At 51.2% G+C, this 25,994-nt stretch overlaps 1 protein-coding gene across 1 annotated transcript; it reads left to right on the forward strand.

The window, feature by feature from the left end:
- SCUBE3 (signal peptide, CUB domain and EGF like domain containing 3) lies at positions 1 to 25,407 on the forward strand. The gene is made up of 21 exons (XM_023540154.2): positions 1 to 334; positions 1,282 to 1,407; positions 5,656 to 5,790; positions 6,793 to 6,918; positions 7,126 to 7,242; positions 11,627 to 11,743; positions 13,498 to 13,620; positions 14,062 to 14,178; positions 14,514 to 14,639; positions 14,919 to 15,035; positions 15,176 to 15,280; positions 15,563 to 15,679; positions 16,017 to 16,175; positions 16,423 to 16,638; positions 16,986 to 17,147; positions 17,354 to 17,521; positions 18,050 to 18,211; positions 18,618 to 18,815; positions 19,314 to 19,466; positions 19,592 to 19,671; positions 21,347 to 25,407. The coding sequence occupies exons 1-21, from the start codon at positions 190 to 192 to the stop codon at positions 21,494 to 21,496; spliced, it is 2,919 nt and encodes a 972-aa protein (XP_023395922.1). The 5' UTR covers positions 1 to 189; the 3' UTR covers positions 21,497 to 25,407.
- The last annotated feature ends 587 nt before the right edge of the window (positions 25,408 to 25,994 follow it).

A 25,994-nucleotide genomic window follows, 5' to 3' on the forward strand; every position in this document is an offset into this window, starting at 1 on the left:
TTTGAGGGCAGTGGGGATTCTTTCTGAATTCCTGGAGTTACAGAGTCTGCCTACTCTGAAATCCCAGAGGGCTGTAGGGGAGCATCTGCTTCCGGAACAGTAGCTGCTCCTGTTTTAGAGAAGAGGGGATTTTGCCCTGGAGGAGCCCACCTTCAAGACACCCCTTGGGAGGCACCAACAGAGGGTCTTATGTGCTCTGTCCCCCTGCCAGATGTGGACGAGTGTGTGGAAGGGACCGACAACTGCCACATCGATGCCATCTGCCAGAACACCCCGCGGTCATACAAATGCATCTGCAAGTCTGGCTACACAGGAGATGGGAAACACTGCAAAGGTGAGGCTGGGAGGGCGCCTGGAGAAGGGGCGCTTGCTGGGGAGGGGAAACCAGTGCCACTGTGGGCAGGTGGGCAGACAGTGCATTACACTCAAACCTGAAATCTCCGCTGGCGTGGGAGAGGGCTGCATCTTCTCAGAGAGGGTGGCGACATTTTCTAATTTGCAAAAAGGCACCGAGGCCCTGATGGGAATAGCACACAGCCCCACAGCCCGACTCGGGGGTGGAGTGGTAGGGATCAGAATCATGGAACTAAGGCCTGAGGTTCCTTGACATTGGAGCCTCCATGTTCAGACCCTTCCGCCACGGCCCCAAAGGATGGGAACAGACAATTGACCCCAGGGAAGCTCAGGCCGTAAACAAACACTATTCTTCCCCTCATAATTAAAGCAATGCAGATTAAAGCAGCCTTGAGATGTTATTTTAAATTTATGGCCTTCAGAGGAGAGGTACACTCGTTAATCCCTGGCATGATAAATTGAAAAGTGATTCTGTAATACCTAGTAGTAATCTTAAAAGATATTTATATGCTTTGACTCAGGAATCTCACTCTAAGGGACTTATTCAAAAAAACCAAATATATGGATGAAGATATTCTTTGATGTGTTATTTATGACAGTAAAATAAGTGGAAGAAATCTAAATGTCTAACAATAGAGGAAAAGGATTAATAAATTATGATATAGCAACACAATGGAATATTCTGTAACCATTTACAGTGCTAATTGGCTGGGTGGAAACATGAGAAACTGTTTATGACAAGTTTAGATGAAAACAGCAGAACAGAAAATGGTTTATAGGCTATGAAAGTACCTACAGACACACACATATGCACGCACACATAGAAGGATATATTTAAAAAGGTACAAGGCCAATCCCAGGTGTGGGTGGTGGGAGGTGCGCAGGAGGGTTTAGCTGAGCCCTGTCTCTGTTTTTCTTTTCCCACAGATGTGGATGAGTGTGAGCGAGAGGATAACGCAGGTTGTGTGCACGACTGCGTCAACATCCCTGGCAATTACCGATGTACCTGTTATGATGGGTTTCACTTGGCACACGATGGGCACAACTGTCTGGGTGAGCAAGGGAGAATGTGGGGAGGTGGTGTCTTGTGCAGAGGGAGGTGTTTTCAGCATTTCCCATTTTCCAGGCAAGAAGGGAAAAGTGATCAAAAAGAGCCGCATTCCCACAAAAAAAACAAAAAGAACAAGGTCAGTCCCCTTTGAGACTGGCCACTAAGGATGAAATAATCCTGCTACTGGATGAAAAGCATCAGAGGAGATGCTGCTAGAAAGTGCTCCCTGGGCGAGGGTCAGATTGTTGTTGTTAGGTGCCGTCGAGTCGGTTCCGACTCATAGCGACCCTACGCACAACAGAACGAAATGCTGCCCAGTCCTGTGCCATCCTTACAATCGTTGTTATGCTTGAGTTCATTGTCGCAGCCACTGTGTCAGTCCACCTCGTTGAGGGTCTTCCTCTTTTCCACTGACCCTGTACTCTGCCAAGCATGATGTCCTTCTCCAGGGACTGATCCCTCCTGACAACATGTCCAAAGTATTTAAGACACAGTCTCGCCATCCTTGCTTCTAAGGAGCACTCTGGTTGTACTTCTTCCAAGACAGATTTCTTCGTTCTTTCGGCAGTCCATGGTATAGTCAATATTCTTTGCCAACACCACAATTCAAAGGCGTCAGTTCTTTTTTGGTCTTCATTGTCCAGCTTTTACATGCATATGATGCGATTGAAAATACCATGGCTTGGGTCAGGCGCGCCTTAGTCTTCAAGGTGACATCTTTGCTCTTCAATACTTTAAAGAGGTCTTTTGCAGCAGATTTACCCAATGCAATGCATCTTTTGATTTCTTGACTGCTGCTTCCATGGCTGTTGATGGTGGATCCAAGTAAAATGAAATCCTGGACAACTTCAGTCTTTTCTCTATTTATCCTGATGTTGCTCACTGGTCCAGTTGTGAGGATTTTTGTTTTATGTTGAGGTGCAATCCATACTGAAGGCTGTGGTCTTCGGTCTTCGTTAGTAAGTGCTTCGAGTCCTCTTCACTTTCAGCAAGCAAGGCTGTGTCATCTGCATAACGCAGGTTGTTAATGAGTCTTCCTCCAATCCTGATGCCCCGTTCTTCTTCATATAGTCCAGCTTCTCAGATTATTTGCTCAGCATACAGATTGAATAGGTATGGTGAAAGAATACAACCCTGACGCACACCTTTCCTGACATTAAACCAATCAGTATCCCCTTGTTCTGTCCGAACAACTGCCTCTTGATCTATGTAAAGGTTCCTCATGAGCACAATTAAGTGTTCTGGGATTCCCATTCTTTGCAATGTTATTCATAATTTGTTATGATCCACACACTCAAATGCTTCTGCATAGTCAATAAAACACAGGTAAACATCCTTCTGGTATCCTCTGCTTTCAGCCAGGATCCATCTGACATCAGCAATGATATCCCTGGTTCCACGTCCTCTTCTGAAACTGGCCTGAATTTCTGGCAGTTCCCTGTCAATACACTGCTGCAGCCATTTTTGAATGATCTTCAGCAAAATTTTGCTTGCGAGGGTCAGGAGCTGAGAATAGATGTGTTTAGCCACAGGGGGATGAAGCATGAGGGAAGAAGCTTTGGCTTCAGACAGATCCCTGCTCTGTGGCTTACAGCTATGAGGCCTTGGGCAAATAAACTCATCTCTGGGAGTCTCAGTTTCCTCATCTCAAAAATGGGGATGATAAGGAGTCCCTGGGTGGTGCAGACAGTTAATGTACCCAGCCACTAACCAAAAGGTGGGAGGTCTGAGTCCACCAGAGGCACCTTTGAAGAAAGGTCTGGCATTCTACTTCCAAAAAAATCAGCCATCGAAAACCCTAGGGAGCACAGTTCTATTCTGACACACATGAGGTCACCATAAGCTGGCATCAACTCAATGGCAACTGGTTTTTAATGTGCCCTCAAAGAGCTGCCAGGTGGATCACCATGAGAGAACATGCAGAAAGGGTTGTGCACGGTCCTTAGCAGATAGTGGATGCTCAATAAATGAGAGGACTGTTGATGATGATGGTGCTTCCCTTGTGCCCTGGGGAGACTCTGGCCCTGCCAGGCTGGTTCTTCCCCAGCTTTCCCTGCAACCTCCAGTCTCACCCCCTCCTCTCTTCTGAGGCCTCAGTCAGTCTTGATCCCCTTCATCCCAAGAGTTGGACCAGACAAAGGAGGATCTCTAGGGAATTAAACTCAATTTTGGTCTCTGCCAATTTGGGAAATTACTGGGGACCAAGTCAGACTCTTCTCCAAGTAGAAAAACTGAAACTCATAGCAGAAAAGGATTTCAGATTTGAACCCAGGGGTCCTTTTCCAAAATCTTACTTCTGCCAAAACAAAAATACGGGACTGGAAGAACAGAAGACAGGAGTGATGCCCAGAAAGCAGTCACCTGACCAAACAGATCCATTCTCTGAGTCCCCATTGGCCTAGGAGAGCTTCCTTACTACAGAGCTGCCTCTAAACCCAATCACATCCCACACTTGGACCAGGCTGTTAGGTTTCCACTCCAAACCCAGGCCTGCAGCCCCTGGTCCTTCTGGGCCCTTCTCCCCAGCCCTGGCCACCTCTCCTACCACTCTAGCTACCAGGAAGGGCCTTACTCTTCACCTTCCCAGTCACCCTTGATGGCCTCTTTTGGGACCCTGGTGGCGATGTGGTTAAGCATTGGGCTGCTAACCAAAAGGTCGGCCGTTCAAATGCACTAGCCACTCCTTGGAAACCCTTTGGGGCAGTTCTACTTTGTCCTATATGCTCGCTATGAGTTGGATCGACTCAACGGCAATGGGTTTGATTTTTTTGTTTTGTTTTGGGAAGAGAAGCTGAAACATTTGGACCAGGACAGTGAGCTGCCTACAAGACTGAAAACACGAATTCCTCAGTTCTTTTGCTGCCTTTGACCTTTCTAGGCCCTTTAGTCTCATCAAGCATTGTTTCCCTAAACTTGTTTTGGGGAGAACTACACCAGAAAGATAAGAAAATGAGTAGGTAGAAAAGGGGCCAGAGGGAGGAAATGTCATAGCCTTGAGGCTGGGCTATCTGCAGTTCAGGCTCAAAATCTCAACCCTATTCTTAGCTCTTAGGGGAACTCTGAGAAGGCTGGCCATGCCCTGCCTCAGTTTCCCCACTGAGAACTGGAGGAAAGCAAAGCTACTAGATTGGAATAGAAGAGAGCAAACAGCAGAAGGGTGGAATATAGGATAGGGCAAGAGCAGGAAGATGGGAATGGGGAGAAGTCACGGGTGTAGCAAGAGATGGGCTGAGGCAAGAATAAAGCTTTTCCAACAGGTGCACTGTGCCACACAGGAGCCAGCTGGGCCCCTCTGCCCTTGATCAGAAGGGAAGGTCAGGGCTTCCCTCAGCAAGATGGGAAAAGAGGGGCAGATGAAGACCTCAGGAACCCAGATTCCAGCTGTTCTATTTGGGGCCCAATATTCCCCTTATGCTTCCTGGGCCAGGGCCAGTGGAGGAGGCTGTGGACTTGGGAGGGCAGTAGCTAACGTAGAGACAGAGTCAAGGCATTGCAGTGGGAGCCCCAGGATGAGCTTGGCTCTGGGGTCTGGAGATATGATTTTGGGGGGAGAGCCTACTTCTCCCTCTCCCCCATCTGGGGTGTGGCCTGGCAACTCTCCCCCATCCTCTCCGCCAAGCTGCCAGACTTTGTTTTGTTAAACCAAAATAGGAGAAAGGCTAGGGAATATGGCAGTAAGCCCAGGCATAGGGGGAGGGGAGAGAGGACCAGGCCACGGCCTGTCCACGGAAATGGTCCCTGCCCCACGAGGAGTCGAGGCTCTGGTTGCCTTTCCCCACCCTGCCCCTCCAACCTCAGCGCCATGACCATGGCTCTCCCAGAACACAGAGCCATTCCCCAGGCCCTTGGAGTGACTGCTCATTACAACCAGCTACCACTCACAGTTACCCTTCTCAGTTATCGTCATCTCTGTCCTGCCTTGTGATGATCTCCTTTGCCCCTAGACCCAGTTTCAACAGGTGAGGGCAAGGGACGAAAGTCCTCACCTAGATGACCCAGGCTCAAATGTCCCCTCCCTACTTCTCTAGCTCTCCCGCTCTGTCACCTCAGGGTGGCCTCCCCAGGCTCAGTGGAACATTAGCTAATGAGGGGGTGAGAACTGCCTGGCTTGCCCTGCCTGGCCTAATACTGGGCTTGGGGGAGGTGTTGGATTCTTAAGACTGCTCTCAGCCCTTGGTGCTGAAGTCCCAGGGCACACCCTAGACCCTGGCCTGCACCCCCGGGCCCCACTGACCACCTCTCCTGCACAGACGTGGACGAGTGTGCCGAAGGCAATGGCGGCTGTCAGCAGAGTTGCATCAACATGATGGGCAGCTACGAGTGCCACTGCCGGGAAGGCTTCTTCCTCAGCGACAACCAGCACACCTGCATCCAGCGACCAGAAGGTCAGCCCCTGCCCTGCCCTGGCCAGACTTCTCTGCCAGATTGCTTGGGACATTTCCCTCCTTGCCGCCCAGGTTCACCCTCTGTTCTCAACCCAGTCACTTGTCCCTCAGCCTAGTCACTTGTCTTTCAGACTACTCACTTGTTCCTCAATCCAGTCATACCTTAAGGGCTCCATGAACACTCCGTATTAGAACAAAGTTAGGGAGAATTCATTTGGGGTTGGGGTCAGTGTGGGATTGAGGCTACAGTGGGGTGTCTTCTGTGTCCAGACCCAGGGTATCTGACAGTCCTAACTGGATGGCTGATCTTAAGCTGCTGATTTACCTGAGAGGGCTTCATCAATGCCTTATCCCTGGCGTTGGGTTGGGGATCAGGCAGGAATAGTGGGGTACATGTTGTCTGTTTTTATGTCTCTCACCTGCCCCACTAGACTGTGACCTCCCTGAGGGCAGGGACTATGGCTATTCATCTTTGTATCCCCAGCACCTAACCTAGTGCCTGCATGCAGTGGGAATTTAATAAATGTCGCATAAAATCCCACAGTACTTATTGTCTGTATCTGTCACGCCCCACTTACATTATAGATTTGATTGTTATTTTATCTCCTTCTCAATTTGACTACAAGCTCTTCGAGGGAAGGGACTATGTCTTATATTTTTCTGCGTCCATCCTAAATCCACCCGGTACCTAGCACAGTGCTGGGCAACTATTACATGTTTTTTGGTTGTTTGAAGGAGAGGGTGGTTGTGCAGGTGTTCTCTGGGAATGGGTATCAATACCTATCAATCCATCATTCAAAATGGCTGCTAAGTTATGCTTATCAGCACCCAGCTCTATGAGCAGAACAGGAGGCCTGCGAGGGGGAGAGTTGGGCCCCTCCACATGTGGCAGCCGCAGTGGAATTCTCCCAATTTCCTAGGCCCTCAACCTCCTCTTCTAGTCCACCCTTCTCTATGCATCCCAGGACACAGAGCTTTCACCCCCCTCCTCTTCCCTTTTAGAAGGAATGAATTGCATGAACAAGAACCATGGTTGTGCCCACATTTGTCGGGAGACACCCAAGGGGGGGATTGCCTGTGAATGCCGCCCTGGCTTTGAGCTCACCAAGAATCAGCGCGACTGTAAATGTGAGATAACAGGGATAGTGGGGATGGCTGTGGGGGAGAAGGGGAGACAGAGGAGGGAGGTGGGGCCTTAGCAGCAATAACACAGGGCTTTGAGGAAAAGGAAGCATGGGAGAGCTGAATAGCAAAGAGGCCCAGTATCCATGTTGTGGAGAACCATGGTGTCCAGGGAGAAGAAAGCTGACAGGCTCCTGCCCCCTCTGTGCACAGTGACATGCAACTATGGTAATGGTGGCTGCCAGCACACATGCGACGACACAGAGCAGGGCCCCCGGTGCGGCTGCCACGTCAAGTTTGTGCTTCATACGGACGGGAAGACATGCATCGGTGGGTGAGGCCAGGGGAGAACCCAGTCCACCTGTGATGGGGGGTGGGGGTACAGGGCACCAGGCGGGGGGGCAGATGGGGCCCAGGTACTGGGCACAAAGTGATGGTGAAGGGGCTAAAGACCCAGACAATGCCAGGTCTAGTAAGGACAGCTCTGAGAGGGACTGAAGGCTAACCTGGCTCCCTCCTACTCCCCAAACCTTTGCTTCTACTGCCCCACCCCTAGGAGTCTCACCCTCCTCTCATCCCAGGAGGTGTTGCCAAATTGAGAATAAATAGCAGAGGTGCCTTATCTCCCAAGGCTATGGTTGAGAAGGGGGCAGAGAGCTGGGAACACACAGCTGATATGGCCTGACCACAGGCTCTGGTTGACTAGCACGGTCAGTTGGGGCCTGCCACAGCCCACTGCCCCCACTCTGGGACTGGGGGTGGGGCAGGTCCTCTTTTCTAGGACCACCAGCCCTAAGCTGACAGATGGGGTTTTCTGGCTCCAGGTACCTTTTTCCTCTGTATCCTTTCTCTCCTCACTCTCCTCCTCTAAGTCCCCTTTCTCCTCCCCTTACTCTAGCCCACTACTACCGCCTTCTCTCCACTCAATTAAGTGGTACTCCCTCTCAGCTCTGCTTAGGCCTCTCACTTCCTTACCAACCCCAGCCTTCCCTCCCTCTCACCACCCTGGGCTGGAGCCCTCTTAACACCTAGGCTCCTTTTCCTGAATTCCTAGCCTTTCTTCACAAGTCTTCAGCTATGGTAGAAGAGTTTAATTTCTAAATTCCTTAAGTTTAATTCCTAATTCCCTAAGTCTTTTGTGAAGGCCGGTTACTCTGGGCTCCCAGAGTGCTGAGGAAGATGGTGGGACAAGGCGTCCCTTTGGAGAAGTGGGAAATGAAAGGGAAGAGTTTGGAGGCATGTGTGTGTATGGACAGCCATTCATCTGGTGGCCTACAATGTGCCTGGTACAGGAAGGTGTGGACATAGTCACTCTGGGTGGAAATCATGCATGCCAGGGACATGGCACCCAGTTTGAGAACAAGCCGCCCCCCTGCTTTTTCCCACACATAAGAACAGGTGATGCTTGGGGACCTGCTCCAGACAGTTCAACAGCTTGAACACCTGGTTCGAAAGTTCTCCTTTATTTTAACTAAGGTCTCTCCTGCTACATGTTTAGCTCTAAGCTAACTCTTCAAAGACCCTGGAACATGTTTAGGTCTTCACATGGTCTTCTCTGCGCTGGTTTGTTCCGGCTCCTTTCATTTTTCCTCATAGGCCTAATTTTTCTGCTTTCTAAACCTCCAGCCACCCCCTGGACACACTCACTCACACGCATCCCCATAATCAAAAAAAACTGCATGCAGGCCCCAAAGAAAAGCTGCATGGAGCAGGACAGAGCTGGGGGCCCGTGGGTGTGAGGCCTGGTCCCTCTCTGGCTTCTTTCTGCTCACATGGCCCTGGCCATGGCTGCTTGTGAAGATACCCTTATTAAGCTTGAGCTTCCCTCTAACCCGAGACCCATTCCACCATCTGGGCCGTGGCCAAGTAAGGGAGAATACATGAGGCTCTTCTAGGATTCACAGCTACTTTCTTTCCTAGTTCTTCCCTCTTCTCCAGCAGAACTTATTTGACCTTCTTGCCCTGTCTAATCTTTCTCGCCAGCTCTGGTGGAGAAAACGTCATTGTCTGGGGCCATCAGGACATTCAGATTTGGGAGTCTGTGAGGCTTGAGGTTGCATTCCAGCTTTGTGATGGAATGCTGTGTGATGTTGGGCCCATGATTCCCTCTCTCTGAGACTCAGTTTCCCCTCAGTCACTTGGCAGGAGTCAGGCTTCTTTGAGGACACCAGGCGGAATAGGGCTTGGGAGTGAGGCTGCTGCAGGGGTCCCAGGGCTCCCTGGGGCTAGTGGTTTGAGCCTACAGGGTGGAGAAGGGGGTGGGGAGGGGTCTGGGGCCCCTTGGGCCACAGTGGCCGCTGCCCAGCATCTAAACAGCTTTTTTACAACGTCGAACAGGGGAAAGGCGGCCAGAGCAGCACATCCCCCCTCAGGCCGTTTCTAATGGTAAATATGTCTGCTCTCACCGCTTGCTCTCACTGGCTTGCTAGGGGAAGGGCTAACCTGCTGGGGCTCCCACTAACCGCATGCCCATTGGGCCCGCCTGACTGGGCTCCAGCCTGCCAGCAGGGCCCCTGGCAGCCCAGGCACTGGGCCCACCAGGTGACAGGAAGCCTGAGTCCTCAAGCACTGGCCCAGAGCCTTCACGTTGGTCTTGTCTTTGCCCTGTTACTCTCCTTCTCTCCTTCCTTTTTGCTCCTGCCTCCCACCTTCTAACACCCCAGCCCCTCCCCAGCCATCTGCCCTTCTCTCTGCCTTTCTACACAGCCACAGACTCAGCCAGCTTCATCTTACCATCATGCCCACTGTACCACTTGGGAGAGGGGTGGGATAGGTTAGATACCATCCCGTCCTGGGAGCTTCTTTCTTGGGTTCTTGCCCACATTGGTTCAGTTCTGGCATTACTCACCATTCTCTCCCACCATGATGGCTAAGAGCATGACCTTTGGGTTCAGACGGACCTGAGTTCGAATTCTGGCTCTGCCACCTTCTAACCGTATGACCTCAGACAAGCTGCTTTCCTCTCTGGTCCTCAGTTTATACTTCTGCAAAATAGGGAGAATGACGGTCCTCTCTTAGATTACTGTGATAGTTGAGATAGTGCATGTAGAGCATCTTGTGAGCGCCTGGCACGGAGGAAGCACAGAGTAACTGTTGGTTGTTAACACTGCGACCTGGAGGGTACAGGGCTACGAGCATGCCAACCTGCTGGCCCCACCCTGCCCTGAAGAAGGCTGCCCTGAGGGGTGGGCACTCTGCCCAGCTTCGTGGTCCAACCCTGGGAGGAACAGCTCTGCTGTTCCCTATCCTGGACCCCTCAGAAGCTACCCAGACTTGAGGCAGGATCTCTGTTCCCCTTGCCCTGCCCCAGTGTCTGGGGGGCCTCTTCTTATGCTAAGAGCACTCTTAGGGGTGATGGCTGGGCTTGGAGCCTGAACTAGAGGTTCTTTCCCAGGTTCCTCCCATGGTCTTGCAGAACCTCAGGAGAAACTAAGGTGGGAATGACACACAGGAGATCCTACTGTGGCTACTCCTAAACCTGGGCATTTGAGGGACCAGGGCATGGCCAGGGCTCACAGGCACAGTTGGGGTTTTTGAGGAGGCTGGCCCTTCCAGTCTCCTCAGTGACAAGGGTTGGATCTGAGTTTAGGAGTTAGAGATCCCAGAAGACACTAGTACTCTCCAGTACTTTTATTCATCCAATTACCCTGATTCCGAGAACCACTTTCTTCTCTCTTTGATGGAAGAATTAATTCTAGGCTTCCCTAGAGGACAGTCGGCATCTCCCCACAGTCCCTCTGCCAGGGCTGTGCACTATTGTGAGCTGAGGGTTTTCCCTTGGATTCACCTCTCTCTCAGACTGCAGTTTAAACCTGTTTTTCTCCTGCTCTGACTTCAGAAAATAGGGAGAGCACATTCATTCTGACCTCTCAGTCGAGAGGTGGCAGCGGAAGGGACTTAACTGAAATAAGGATTTTGGTTTTATCTAGCTTTGAGGTTCTGTAATTCTTCCACCTACATACACTCAAGAGCTTCCTCCTCGTCTGGACTCTGCTCCCTTTGCCCCCCCTCCTACTCCAGACAATACCTTGCTATTAGGGAAGTAGAATAACCACAACAAAACAACCAGCTTATCTCCATCTGGACCAAAAAAAAAGGGCTTGGGAGAAGTTGAAGGCAGACATGAAGGGGCCAGGAAATGACCGTGTGTGCCCTCTCCCCTGAGGATGAGCAGTCAGGCTTTGAACTGGGATCTTCTTTAAGACAGTTGGGCAGAGAAGAGGGGGAGATGGATTGATGGCCATCCCTCAGCTGTCAGGAATCGCCAGCCTCACTCTCCCCAACCCACCTATAGTAAGATGATCCCACTGTGACCCCCTACCCACTGAAGAGGTGGTTGGTGGAAAGAGAGGGAAACTCCTCTTGGCCCTTCTTGTTCCCTGGCAGCCAGAAGCACCCTTGCTTAGCTCCCATCCCTCCCTTTTCTCTCCCTTCTCCACCTCCTCCACCCCCCAGCACATTCCTGCCTGACAGCTCTGGCTTGTACCTGCCTCACTGCTGTCCACCTTGTTTCAATCAAGTAGGGGGCAGGGAAGCGGACTGCTTGGCTGCACTTGTGAGGGGATGGGGGTTGGGAGCCTCCACTGAACGCTCCTTCTAAAGCACAGGGAGGCAGCTGAGGCCTACCCTCGGGCCTCTATGGTCTCCACTGCCCTCGAGGTTGGGACCTCTTCAGGCCAATAACCCAGTTACCCTCCCCCACCCCCCTAAACAGAGACCTGTGCTGTCAACAACGGGGGCTGCGACAGTAAGTGCCACGATGCAGCTACTGGTGTCCACTGCAGCTGCCCTGTGGGCTTCATGCTGCAGCCAGACAGGAAGACCTGCAAAGGTAAGGGCTTTGCAAGGACAGGAGCGTGGAGACCTTTGGCAAGGGGTTGAGGTCGTGACCAGAAATAGGGTACCTATTACAGGACCATCGCCCTTGACCCCCTCGAGGCTCTCCTGATTATAAAGAACAGAGAATGTGCCTAAGGTGTTGTCTCCTGTCCACTTTTCCCATCTCCATTAAAGGGGCACAGAAAAGCAGCTAGTTCCTTGGTGTCCCCTGCCCCCACCCTACCTTGTTTTCCTTGCTGTCATTCTCATCCTCCTACGGTTCCCTAACTCTCTTGGTTAATGAACCTGCCATTCACATTTGTCCCTGGGTCTGGAAGGATATTTGAGCCCTGACTTTGTGTGTGCATGAGGTCACACGTGTGTTCCATGACCTTCTTAACCCACATTCCTCAGGCCTTCCCAGTGGGCTCTGGGGAAATTCTCTCTCCCCCTAGACAGGCTGTGATAGCTAGAGAGAGAATAGGGTGGCAATGAGGAGCACTGTCACTGGAGCCTGGCTATCTGCATTCACATCCAGCTCTGCTTCTTTTAGCTCTGTGACCACAGGCAAGTTACTTAGTTGCTCTGTGCCTCAGTTTCCCCACACTAACAGTGCCTGCCTCATAGGTTTGTTGTGAGGATTACGTGAGTTATCATATATAAAGTGCTTAGAACAGAGCTTGGCAAATAGTATTTTGTGTTAGCTATTAAAACCCAAACCTGTTGCCGTTGATTCCAACTCATAGCTATTACTATGGTATAATTTCCCACACTGTCCATTCTGTTTCCCTTCCTTTAAATTAGCCAGGTCTGGGGGATGGGTGGAGAGAGGAAAAAGGGAGGGTAGCTGTACTGAAAATAATGATTGCTCAGGTCTGTGTCCCCTGGTCACAAGGAATGGGGACTGGGAGGAGGACTGGGCTCTTTCTTTGTGTCTTTTGGCTCAACAGCTGCCAGAGGGGGAGGGCTGGGGCAGCAGGTCAGACAGCCAGAGTTGAGAGGTTTCCTGCTGGGAAGGACTGTTGACAGGTATGCTAAGAGTGAAGTGGAAGGCTGCCCTCCCTGCCCCCTTCCCCAAGTAGGGGTGAGTAGCCTGGGTCCTGTCTGCCACCAGCTTGGGGAACTTGACCTCAGGAAGGAAGCAGCTCACTCGCCCCCCTTCCCTTGCTAGTGCTGAAAGCTGCCTCAGGCCTGAGTCTCTCCAGACCTCTCCCAGTCCAGCCCCCTGCTTGGCCCCCCACCCTCCCCCACCAGCTACCCAGCCTCACTGGCTCTCCTGGAGGTCCTCCCTGCCTGGCCTCTCTCCCAGCTCCTCCTCTCTGAAGGGCAGTCCCTTTCAAGTGAGTCCCCTTGAATCCCACCTCTCCTTGGCCCCCCTCATGGCTCCTGTGACAGGGTTGGGGAGGGGGCAAGGAAGGGATGTACCCTACCTACCAGCCTTTTTGGGAATGGCCATTAGCTGAACAGTAGCCACTGGACTAGGCTAGGCTAGCCCTATAAGTCAAATGCCCACCTGCTCCCTGCTCCTGGCAACTCCCTGTCCCCTGCTAAGTGGACTCGGTCCCAGGAGAGAGGGTGTTACTAATGGCCACAGGTCTCCTGAACAGGGAAGAATGGAGACAGGAGAGTACAGAGGAGTCAGAGGGGCAGGCCCAGGGCTCTCCTGGTTTTCCCATCACTGTGACTGTGGGAGGGATCTTGTCTCCTTGTTTGTTCTCAGCCTTATTACCTTTTGCTCCCTCTCTACTTGTGTCCTGGCTTCCCCAGACATAGACGAGTGCCGCTTGAACAATGCGGGCTGTGACCACATTTGCCGCAACACAGTGGGCAGCTTCGAATGCAGCTGCAAGAAAGGCTATAAGCTTCTCATCAACGAGAGGAACTGTCAGGGTGAGCAGACTTAGGCCAAGGGGAAAGCCTTGGGACAGGTACTTGGGGTAGGAGAGCCAGAGGCCCAGAGTCTCAGGGACTCTGTGGATGCTACGGAGAGTCTCCATAGGCAGCATCCTGTGCTGCAGATAAGGAGGGAGGGATGGATTTTGCCCCAGTTCCTATCCTTGGCGTGGTGTGACCTGTACAAACACATGAGGTGGCCCTGATCCACAGGCACCAGGTCTCTCAGCTCCCGACTCCAAGACTCCACGTGAAGGAGCGTGAGGGGTGGGTAGGCACTGCTGAATTGCTGATCCTAGGACCGGGCCATGAGTAGGGACTCTCAATTTGAGGAGGAGAGCCAAAGTCCCTCACTTGGGTCCTTCACCTGAGCAGGGATCTCAGGGTCAAGTGCTCCAAGACAGTTTCAGTGTCTTGAATCCTTGTTTCTTCTTCTAGACATAGATGAATGTTCCTTTGATCGAACCTGTGACCACGTATGTGTCAACACGCCAGGAAGCTTCCAGTGTTTCTGCCATCGTGGCTACCTGCTCTATGGTGTCACCCACTGTGGGGGTAAGCCAGCCAGCTTACATCCCCACCAACCCAGCCCCATCATGATGAAACAGAAGGAAGTAAGGAGGCCAGCTGGGAGACCAGGGCATCCCCATCACTGCTCCCTGACTCCCATCCTCTTCTCTCAGACCATAGCCCTAGAGTCAGTAGGAGTGGAAGGCCCTTTCTCAGTCGTTCCTTTGACTGGGGCAGAGATAAGGGAGAAGGTCCTAGGTTTGAATTCTTCTCTGGGGTCAGCTGTCATCCTGGGATAACTACAACTGTAACCAAAAGTCCTCACTCCATGCCCACTCCCTGGCTCCTCCCCCGCCCCCACCATTGTCTGTGTCCCCTAGATGTGGATGAATGCAGCATCAACCGCGGAGGTTGCCGCTTCGGCTGCGTCAACACGCCAGGCAGCTATCAGTGTACCTGTCCAGCAGGACAGGGGCGACTACACTGGAACGGCAAGGATTGTACAGGTGGGAAGCACCCTCTGCCGGCCAGAACTGGCACTGCAGTTTCAGGAGGAAGCTGGGGCCTTGGAAAATATGCTGGGGAAGGTTTGAGGTGGACCTGGGTGGAGGACATAGCCATTTAAGTTGGAGACATGAAGTTTCTGGTAAATAATCCTTTCATCAGTCTCTGCGGGTAGGATAATAGCTCTCCGGTAGCTAATTCTCTTCTCTCAGATTACCCAACTGAGGGAGAGGCTGGGAGAGGAATTCCCCCGTCTCCTCAGGCCTCTCTCCCATCCCTAGAGCCCGTTAAGTGTCAGGGAAGTCCTGGGGCCTCGAAAGCTATGCTCAGTTGCAGCCGGTCCGGCAAGAAGGACACCTGTGCCCTGAGCTGCCCCTCCCAGGCCCGGTTTTTGCCAGGTATGTGAAGAAGGGTGTGGAGGGCTGGGGAAAGAAGAGAGAGAAGGCTGGCTGTTCTGGCAGCCCTTCTACTCCCCTTGGATTCTCCAACCAGTGGGGGCTGGGGAGTGATCAGAGCTGTGACAGGCCCCTTCTCTCAGAGTCTGAGAATGGCTTCACTGTGAGCTGTGGCACCCCTAGCCCGAGGGCTGCTCCAGCCCGCACCAGCCCCACCGGGAACAGCACAAACTCCAATCAGTGCCATGGTGAGCACCAGTCTGGAGACCTTGTTCTGACCCTGCTCCCTTTGTATTCACCTTGTATGTCTCTTCTTCCTTAATTACCTTGCCTTGTTTTTTCCTGGACCCCCTTTTGCTTTGCAATTCTCCAGCCCTGCTGCCTCCCTCCTTCTGTCCCTAACATCTGATTGCCTAATCCCTCTCCCCAGCCAAGCCCCTAGCTTCCTGCCCAATTTCTCAACACCCTCCACAGTAGCCCCCAGCCACATGGGGCCCATAGGCTGCACTGAGCTTCTCCCATCCCTCTAGAGGCTGCAGCGCTGTCAGTTAAACAACGGGCCTCCTTCAAGATCAAGGACGCCAAGTGCCGTCTGCACCTGCGAAACAAGGGGAAAATGGAGGAGGCCAGCAGGATGCTGGGGCCAGGTCTGAACTGGGCACCCCACCCCAATGGGCTGTGTAGCCACCAAAACCTTCCTCCCCTTGGCTCCCAAGGATCTCCCCCTCCCCCCAGAACTCACCAGCACCCTGAACTCTGGACAGAGCAAGGGGGAAAACCAGTTGCAGGTACAGAGCCCAAGAAAAACCCAGGATATCCCCATATACACCAACTAATTAGGATCTGAGACTAAGAGAGGACTGCAAGGTAGTCGCAGTCAGGGATCTGGTGAGGTCTGGGTTGGGCAGAGAAGTGAGAGCTGGGAGTGAGAAAGTTCCCTGCCCCAAGGGGGGTACCCTCAGGTTGACAAGGCCTTTCTCCCAGGTGGTGCCCCCTGCTCTGACTGCCAGGTCACCTTCATCCATCTCAAGTGTGACTCCTCTCGGAAGGGCAAGGGCCGACGGGCCCGGACCCCTCCAGGCAAGGAGGTCACCCGGCTTACCCTAGAACTCGAGGCAGAGGTCAAAGCTGAAGAAAGCACAGGTAGGACTGAGGGTACTGTTGGGAGGAGGGCTGGAAGGGGAGGATCAGGGTGGGGAAACAGGCCCCAGCATCAAAGGGAAGGGGTGGAGCCTGTACTAGGGACAGATACTACCTAAGCCAAGCCCAGGAGCTAATACCTTTCTTACCATGCCCCTCCTGGCTCCTAACTTTGCTCCCCTAGTTCTTGTGCTTACAGCCATTCTTTCATTCCCTTCCTTGCCTGACTCGTACCACCACGTATCACCAGCTGGCTGTGGGCTGCCCTGCCTCCGACAGAGGATGGAACGGCGGCTGAAAGGGACCCTCAAGATGCTCAGAAAGTCCATCAACCAGGACCGCTTCCTGCTGCGCCTGGCGGGCCTTGATTATGAGCTGGCCCACAAGTCCAGCCCAGTAGCTGGGGAGCGAGCAGAGCTGGTGGAGACCTGTCGGCCCGGGCAGCACCGTGCTGGGGCCAAGTGTGGTAAGGAAGATTGGCGGGGAGCTAGAGGGCAGGGGAGCAGGGAGGGCTCAAGTTGGGCCCAGCTCAGAAAGGATCCTTTACAACTTCAGTTGCATCTCAAATTGTGAGGCAGCCAAGACCTTCTTCCCTGCCATCCTCCCCTCCCTGGGTCCCAAGCTGAAATCCTGGACATCAGGCTGGGCCAACAGCCCTCCTACACACAACTTTGGCCCCCATGCCCCCCAAGCAGGATTCCATTTGTTCCCTGAAGACATTCTCCCTAAATCTGGGGGAGCAGGAAGTGGAGTCTCAGGTCTGGGTGGTGGGAAGTGGGGGGTGGGTGGCTAGCACGGCCGACTCTCTCTCAGTCAGCTGCCCGCAGGGAACGTATTACCACGGCCAGACGGAGCAGTGTGTGCCATGCCCAGCGGGCACCTTCCAGGAGAGAGAAGGGCAGCTCTCCTGCGACCTTTGCCCTGGGAGTGATGCTCACGGGCCTCTCGGAGCCACCAACATCACCACGTGTGCAGGTGCCAGGGGAACAAACAACACAGGCTGGGGTAGGGTGGGCGCTGGGATGCCCGCGGGCATGGGACTTCCCAAAGGGCAGGCCCACGCTCCAGGCCACTCTCCTAGTCAACGTCCTGTTTGTGTGACTCCGCTCCTTGAGACGGGGTGAACCCATGGGGTGACGCAGGACCCTCCCCATCAGAGTTGGGCCCTTGGTTCATTGCAGGTCAGTGCCCACCTGGACAACACTCTATAGATGGGTTCAAGCCTTGCCAGCCATGCCCCCGCGGTACCTACCAGCCTGAAGCAGGACGGACACTGTGCTTCCCATGTGGTGGGGGCCTTACCACCAAGCATGAGGGGGCCATCTCCTTCCAAGACTGTGACACCAAAGGTGAGAGGCTACTCACCCCCCTGGAGACTCCCCAACCTCAGATGATCCCAAAAAACTCTCAAGTCCCTAGAACAGACCTGAATATGTTGCCATACCATCTTCCCTATACTGAGCAAAGCCCAGCTGCCTGACCAAGCACACCATCCTGCTTATAGGACCCATCCTGGCTCGCCACCAGTCCCAAACCTGGAAATGAGGGAATAATTAACAGTCCCCCTTACCCCTCTGCGTGGAGAGCTGATGGCCCGGCCCATTCCTTTGGCACCCCAAATGAGTTTCTCTATAGGTTCGGAACTGTGTTCAGTGCCAGAAGAAAAAGGATTGGCACTGTAGCCAACCACTCTGTGAAATTTATTTTTCCCTGGGCTTGAAAAACTCTAGTATGACTGGGAAAGGATGGGACCCTGGAAAGAACTTTGGTGTCCTTGACCTCCTGAGTCTCCATGATAAGTGTGTCCTGTCCATCTCATACCCCAGAATTCCTACCTGACCACCATCCTTGACTCCTACTTTTCCCCGTCCCTGCAGTCCAGTGCTCTCCTGGGCACTACTACAACATCAGCGTCCACCGCTGTATCCGCTGTGCCCTGGGCTCCTACCAGCCCGACTTCCGCCAGAACTTCTGCACCCGCTGTCCAGGCAACACAAGCACTGACTTTGATGGCTCTACCAGTGTGGCCCAGTGCAAGAGTACGTGGCAGGCCAGGCTGTGGGAAAGGGCTGGAGAGGCCTGGGAGCAGTGGGCAGGGGAAGAAAAGGGTCTGGGGCAAACCAACAGGGAGCAGGGCTGGGGGTGGACGGGCAAGAAAGTCCCACTTTCCACCTCTTCCCTGACCCACTCTTCTCAAGGACAGTTGCTAAACTGGGCCCTGCAGCACTGTCTCTCTCTCTGGAGCTAGGTAATGGGGGAGGCAGAGACAGGTGAGATGACAACATACAGAGAAGGGCAAGAAGGAAGGTGAACCCAGAACTTGGGGAGTTTGATTAACTAGAAAGATATGTCTGACTTCCACTTCAGAACTCTTCAGTTTCCCCACTGATTTCTGCACTGACTTCCCTTCTCCTTCTTGCTCTGTCCACTGGGGCTCGGCTGCAGATCGTCAGTGTGGCGGGGAGCTGGGTGAGTTCACTGGCTATATTGAATCTCCCAACTACCCTGGCAACTACCCAGCCAGCGTGGAGTGCGTCTGGAACATCAACCCCCCACCCAAGCGCAAGATCCTTATCGTGGTACCCGAGATCTTCCTGCCATCTGAGGACGAGTGTGGGGACGTCCTCGTCATGAGAAAGAACTGTGGGTGGCTGCAGAGCTGGGCCAGGGAAAGGGTGTTGGAATCTGGTGGGGAGGGAGAGAGAAAAAGAAGATGGGCACCGGAAGAATTGGGGCAGTGAAGTTAGGGATCCATGAGGGCAAAATAGTGAGGGAAGTCTTGAAAGGAGAGAAACTAACAAAGGAAAAAAGCAGCGAAGGGTACGTGTTCAGGGAGCAGAGAAGGAAGCCAGCACTGGGGCTGGAAATTCATTGGTGTTCCGTGTGTCACTTTCCTGTCCTAGGATTTTTGCCATTTCATCCATTTAAATGTCAAATTTCTTATACTATGTGAGTGCCCAGATGTCAAAGAGGAGTTGTAGACCAAACCCAGGCAGCGGTAGAGAGCGTATGTGTGTGTATGTTATGGCGGGGTGGGGATGGGGACAGCCTGTCAGTGTGATTCCTTCCCCCGAAGGCCCTCACTCTAGGAGGGCTGGGGTAGCCTGCCCTGCTGTTCTGACCTGCTGTTTGCCTCCCCAGCCTCCCCATCCTCCATTACCACTTACGAGACCTGCCAGACCTATGAGCGCCCCATCGCCTTCACAGCGCGCTCCAGAAAGCTCTGGATCAACTTCAAGACGAGCGAAGCCAACAGTGCCCGGGGCTTCCAGATCCCCTATGTTACCTATGATGGTGAGCAAGGCCAGGAGAGCTAGGGAGGGAGGGTAAGAAAGGAGAGGCTCATGGGTCTTGGGAGGGTGCCAGGGGAGCAGGGAGAACTCCCACACTTAAGTCCTTCCTTTTGGCTGGCTTTGCAGAGGACTATGAGCAGCTGGTAGAAGATATTGTACGAGACGGCCGGCTCTATGCCTCTGAAAACCACCAGGAGATTTTAAAGGCAAGTGAATATTAACAACAACGATAAGAGACGGCATTTAACGAGCACGTAACAATGTGCCAAGCAACATGCTAAGTGCTTCCATGAATGTTCCCATTTGATACACCCTGTAACTCTGGAAGGTAGGTGCTTTCATCATTCCCACTTTACAGATGAGAGGACTGAGGCACAGAGAGTTAAAGAACTTGCCTAGTGGTAAAGCTGGGATTGGAGCCCAATCCTACCTGACTGCAGTGCATTCTGGATCCCCAGTGTCACTCACACTATGTTACACCTCGGGAAAAGCTTGGAAGAGAAAAGGAAGATGAGGAGATGAAATGTCCCTACATCTTCCCAAGACATAATATGGAAAATGAAGCATAGAAAGATGCTTTTGCATAAATCCCTTCCTTCCCGTACCCCCTCCCCCGTCTCCACAAAGAAGTAGCAGATCTAGCGTGGCATTTCCTAGAATAAATTTATAGACCTCTTCTGGAGATAAAGAAATGTTTCCAATATTGAAGAATGGACTAGACACTCTGGATCTGTGAATCTCAGTTTGAGAAAATCTTAATTAAGAAACTATAATCAAAGAATCACCCTTCATACATTATATTATCACTGCATAAGAAGTTTTGTCTTTATTAGTAGTAAAATAATTTCTATATTATTATAAAAACCATAATGACAAAAATCTCCCAGAACTTGCAGACTTCAAAGAATATCATTTCAATGATCCTTCTCAAACATTTTTTAGGCATCTGAACCCTGAGTTCAAATAAAATGTACTGTAGAACCCCAATACATAAAGTAGATGGAAATGCAGTTGTTCTGATTAAACTGGCAGAGGCTACAAGCTCCACCTCTTATTTGAAAAAAAAAACAAAAACCACTGACACAGAGGCAAGAACAGTATCTAGGAGCCAGGAGATCTGTGTTCTCATTCACAGGGCCTGGCGCTTAGGAGGCTCTCTGCAGAGCATGTTGCTCTTGCAGACAAGGGGTCAGGAAAAGCCTCTCCTCTCTGAGAAGAGGGGGACTAGCCATCAGAAGACCAGAGTGGGGCATCCCAAGCCAAGGAGCATGGGAGCAGTCTGCGGCGTGTTCGAGAACAGGCAGAAGGCCGGGGGCTAGTAGGAGAGGTAACGGGACAGATCACATTCAGCCTGTGGTCTAGGAAGGACTCAGGCTTTACTCTTAGTGATACAAAAAACGAAAGAAGTGTTTGCAAACAGAAGGATGTGATCTGATTTAAAAACCAAAAACCTCACTTGGGCTGCTGTAAGGGAGAATGTTCTGTAGAGGAGCAAGAGTTAGGAGGCTGTCCCAGTAGTCCAAGTCAGAGATGACGGTGGGCTGGACCAGGGTGGTAGGTGTGGAAACGGTCAGAAGTGGTCAGAACCTGGATATGTTTTGAAGGTGGAGTTGACGAGGTTTTCTGTGGCTGTGAACAAAAGAGAAGAGTCAAGGATAACTCCAAGTACTGAGGCCTGAGCAATGGAAAGAGGGAGCAGTGACTGCATCCTATGATTCTGAAGAAGGAGCGGGTGGTGGGGATGGGAATTGAGTTCACCTCTGGATGTGTTCAGTTTGAGATGCCTATTAAACATCAAGAGGGGATGTTGAGTTGAGGCTGGTGTTCTTCATTCCCCACCCCCAACACTGAGGCTGACTTCGATACTGCCATTCTCTGCAGGACAAGAAGCTCATCAAGGCCTTCTTTGAGGTGCTGGCCCACCCCCAAAACTACTTCAAATACACAGAGAAGCACAAGGAGATGCTGCCAAAATCTTTCATCAAGCTGCTCCGCTCCAAAGTTTCCAGCTTCCTGAGGCCCTACAAATAGTGACCCTGACTCAGAGTCCCCTGTTTTGAAGCTCCCAGATGCCTTAGTCCTCAGAGCCGGCAGCCCCCCGCCCACTGACAAGGAATTCTCTCCTCTCTTTTTAGAGAAAAAAAAAAAATCACTCTACAGACCAGGCACTCTCCCTTTCTGTCTCTAGTTTCCTCTTCTTGTCTCTCTCTGCGTGTCTCTCTCTCTCTCTCTACTGTTTTCCCTTTTCCTACATACTCCCCGGAAAAGTCATTCCATGCTGGCTATTCCCCCTGAGGGGTGAAGGAATGTACCCCCTCCCCAACTAAACTGCCCATTTCACCAGCTCACATCCCTAGCCCCATCAGCTTGGAAGGGTGCTGGAGGCCCACGAAGGAAGTGGGTCTAGTGGGGGATGGTGAGGGGGACGAGGGGGCTTCTGCCATTGTAGGGTTGTGCCTTGCTAGTCAGGAGCCAAAACGTCCCCTGGCTGTGTCCCCCAGGGTGATTCTAACAGCCCAGACTTCTGCCAAAGAAGACTGTGACTTACAGGCTTAATGCCAGCACCTCTGGGGTACATGGCTTGAGCCCTAGACTACCCGCAGTCAGCCTTCTTGTCTGTATAGCAAATCTCCTTCCTTCCCCACATGTCTGCCTGGGGCCTACTCCATAAGGGCTTACAGATGACCCATACCACTGGGCTAGCGGACACCGGCTGAATGAGGAAGCGCAGCAGGCATTTACCATGGTCAATGTGCTGTTGTGGCTCTCCAAGAGAAAGACTATAGCTCTGCAGGACAGAAACCAGGTTTTAAAGCATCATCAAAAAAGAAAGAAAGAAAGAAAAGAAAATATATCTAAAGGACTAGACTACAGAACAATTGGAAGCCAGCCTCAAACATTAATCCCTTTTCCTACTCGTCTCCCCTGGCCCAGCCATCCCCTCACCCCTGCTCAAGTGCTCCCTGGGGGAGCCCTACTCCCCTTGCTAAGTGCTGTCCTTAAAGAAACATGGCTGCTGACAGGAAGCCAGCTTGGGCCTTGCCCCACAGTTGTCTTTCCCTTGTAATCCCAGGTGGCTTGTGGGCTCCACCAAAGAGGACCCCACTTAGCAGCCAGCCCAGAGCCGCCTACCTCTGGCCCCAGGCCATGGGCAGCAAGAGGAATGTGTGTGCACTTGGCAAGCCTTCTGCCCACCTTGTCCACATCTAATAAGTGCAATCATTTTGAGTAATTCTATGTTGTCTAGATGGAGGGGTTTTTGTTTTCTGGTTTTTTGTTTTTTCCTCTATTAGAACAACCCTATTTATAGCTGCCCAACAGAGAAGAGTGTGTGTTTGGAGTGGAAGAAAAAAGGCTTTGAATCTCATGAACCTTGAGTGCTGACGCATCTGTTTCTTACTCCACCACCAGTGGCCACCCAGACCTCTAGGGCCTTGGGCTGGGGCATTCCAGGGCTATAGCTCAGAGGCACCTGAAGTGTAGGACAGGAATTCTGAAGACTTAATGGAGCAGGAAGGAGAGAGACCTGTATTTGCTAAACCAATCCTGCCATCCCTGTGTCTCTCCATGGATTCAGCACGGACCTCATGATTGTGGAGACCAATGGAACTGGTCAATAATTTTCGACCCCAAGTAGGGAAAACCTCCATCTTTTCCCTTCTTCATCCTGTTTTCTCCTGATATGCACATCTCCAGCCTACAATGGAAGAGGATCAGGAGAAGCCACCTGGAGATGGGGTGTCTCAGGGCCTTGAGGCCAGAGACAAGGCTGTGAGAGCCAAGAACAGGACAGTTACCCAGGTATGAAGTTGGTGAAGGCACTAGGTAGTTTGCCTGACTTTGGCCACTCTGCCTATACCTTACCTGTTTGCCATTCCCTCTCGGAATTGACTTCAAGCCTAGCTTCTTCAACTACTGCTTTTCAAAAAAGAAGCAAGTTCATGCCCAATCCCAGATGCTGCACACAGTCCACCCTCAATCTAATTGCTGCCTATGAAATCACTTTCCATCTGCTCCTTCCAGCTACCCCAAAGCTGTAGTCCTAGTCAATCAAACGCTACCACCTGATTGTTAGAGTTCATTTCTAGGTGACTGTCCCAGACTACTGTTCCCCCAAGAGACTCAACACTAAATAAAGGAGCCTGGCCCCCACCTACCCCCCTTGAGTAGCATTCACCAGCCAAAAGAGCCTTAGCAGCGGGTAACCAATGTCACAGCTAGATTCTCTCATGTCCTCTCTCGTCCATTAGCCATGATCCTTGGGGTTGTAGTAGTGTCTGGCTGCCTTTGTCTCTCTGGGTCAGAGGGCTGCTATAAAGATGCAAAATGGCTGCTTCCAAGCAGTGGAAATGGTCAGAAAGTGCCATGGAAACTGCTTTAATCAACTTTTTCCACCAGGCACTGGGATTTCTGATTCCTCTCTGCCATTACACACCTCTCTTGAAAGGCCAAACAAGATGCTTCTCAATTTTTGCCTTCAAAGTCTGGCTTCTTTTGCCTCCCTTTCCTGTCACCCCAGGCATACACATAAACACACTTCTTCTAATCATTTATTCCTTAGTTTCTGCAAATGATTTCCACAGTATGGAAAGTAAAGACTACTATGCTTCTCAAGACAGATCTTGAGAAGCAGGTGAAGACCTGAGGTTGTCCACAGAGCTTAATTTAGAGATTATTCAAGTTGGGAATTAAGAAACCAAGCAGTTTCTGCTGAACCCATGGAGGAAGCTAGCCCTGGAGCATCAAACTCTGGGCTAAGTGGACTGGAAATGAGGAATCAACACTCAGGGAGTCTCTAGGCCTTTACAGGCCAGACAGGAGGTATTTTACCAGTGTAGGAAAGGTGGGAAAATGGTGTTAATGGGAACCCTTTGTGAACCAGCTCAGAGGCCTCTGCAGGGTGGGGCAGTCATGGGCCACAGTGCTGTGGCGCCCCATTCATTTTAGTGCAAAACCTGCCCTGATCTCAGTTGGAAATGGGAAGCCATTACCCAAGAGCACCAAGCACCAAATGATACATAGAAAGGTACTTATATCCTCAGCAACCTGCTAATCCCTCTTTACTTCTCTGCCCCTTCTTTCTGTATTATCCCTAAACTTGAGAGAACTGAGTCAGGAGAAAACTAACCAAAGCCTGGACTTGAACTGCCCACCCCACACCTAGAAATCCCCGCATACCGACATTGAGCTGTGCCTGCTGTGACTTCCCCAGGATTTGGTCAGTTTGAGGTGGTGGCTCAGATTTGTTGCTGCAAGTTCAGTTAATACAGTCCTGGTCTTTGGCCCTCATGAAACCTTTTATATCTGAGGAGTGTTCTCCATATTTTGGGTGACTGGAAGGGATTAGGAAGTCATGTCTCAAAATGTCAGAAACGTTATAAAGCATTCAAATGTTTGTATTGGCTGTTTAACCTCAATGTAACAGCCTAACTAGGGGAAGGAAGACAAAGTATAACTGACCATAGCAGAAAATAATGTTAACCTGCCTGGTTTCCTTCTTAAGCACAGAAAAAGTAAAAGCAAACAACACAAGAATATCTTTAGATTTGACCTATCTCAAAGGTAACACACCCTTTCCTTGGGCCATTATTTGGACTAAGAATCCTTTAAGAAAATATATAATTAGAGGGACTAGAGCTCCCAGTTCTGTGATCAGCTTATCTAGGCAATGCAGACTGTAGCAGTTTGGACAAACTGAAAATTTTATTCTGTGAGAGTTGAACTGAAATTTCAGAGAATAATCATCACCATGTGGTAGGCTTTTTTTTTTTTTTTTTAATGCAGAAGAAATCTCAAAATACTGTATTTATACCTGCCTTCCACCACTGCAGATATAGTAAACATCTACACAATCAACAATAAGCAGCAAATGATGCAGTTCATAGAATATTTTGCACTTGGGGAAAAATATGTATCTGAACTTGTAAAAAGAAATGTTTGGATTTTGTATTGTCCTTTTTTTATTATTATTATTATTAAAATACTAAATGAAACTCCTCAACCTGGCATCTTTTCCTCTGCCTCAATAGCTTATCCTAGAGCTGGAGAAAGCCTTGGGCAGACATAGTGTCTACTAACTTTCAGATAGGACTTATCCAAGTTTCTCCGTGATCCATCTTCTTCCCAGTGATTTTAGAATTTGGAAAGGCTCATCCCTTTGTCTTAAAAAGCAGTATCAAGAATTATCTCCTGGGAGGCGGAGGAGGGAGAAGTGTTTAGGGAATGGGATAAATTCAGAGCACTGTTCGTCACCATAATGCAGACCCCAAAAGCTCGCCAGGTCACAGGTGGCTCAGACACCTCCCTAATTAAGATGTCCCACTCTAGCAAAGTACAAGCACTGAGGGCCAACCGAGGTCTTTTTTTTTTATGTGCAGTACACTACTGGCCACCCAATGGTAGAATTCTGTAATACAGACCGTTCAGCCACTACCATCATCACTACTCCTACAGGGCAAGGGAAAGCAATCCCCAATCTCTTTTATAAATAAAGGGTCCCAATTTCTAGGCTCCGGGATGACAGATAAAA

The sequence above is a fragment of the Loxodonta africana genome, chromosome 1 (genome assembly GCF_030014295.1).
Source record: "Loxodonta africana isolate mLoxAfr1 chromosome 1, mLoxAfr1.hap2, whole genome shotgun sequence".
Classification (NCBI taxonomy): domain Eukaryota; kingdom Metazoa; phylum Chordata; class Mammalia; order Proboscidea; family Elephantidae; genus Loxodonta; species Loxodonta africana.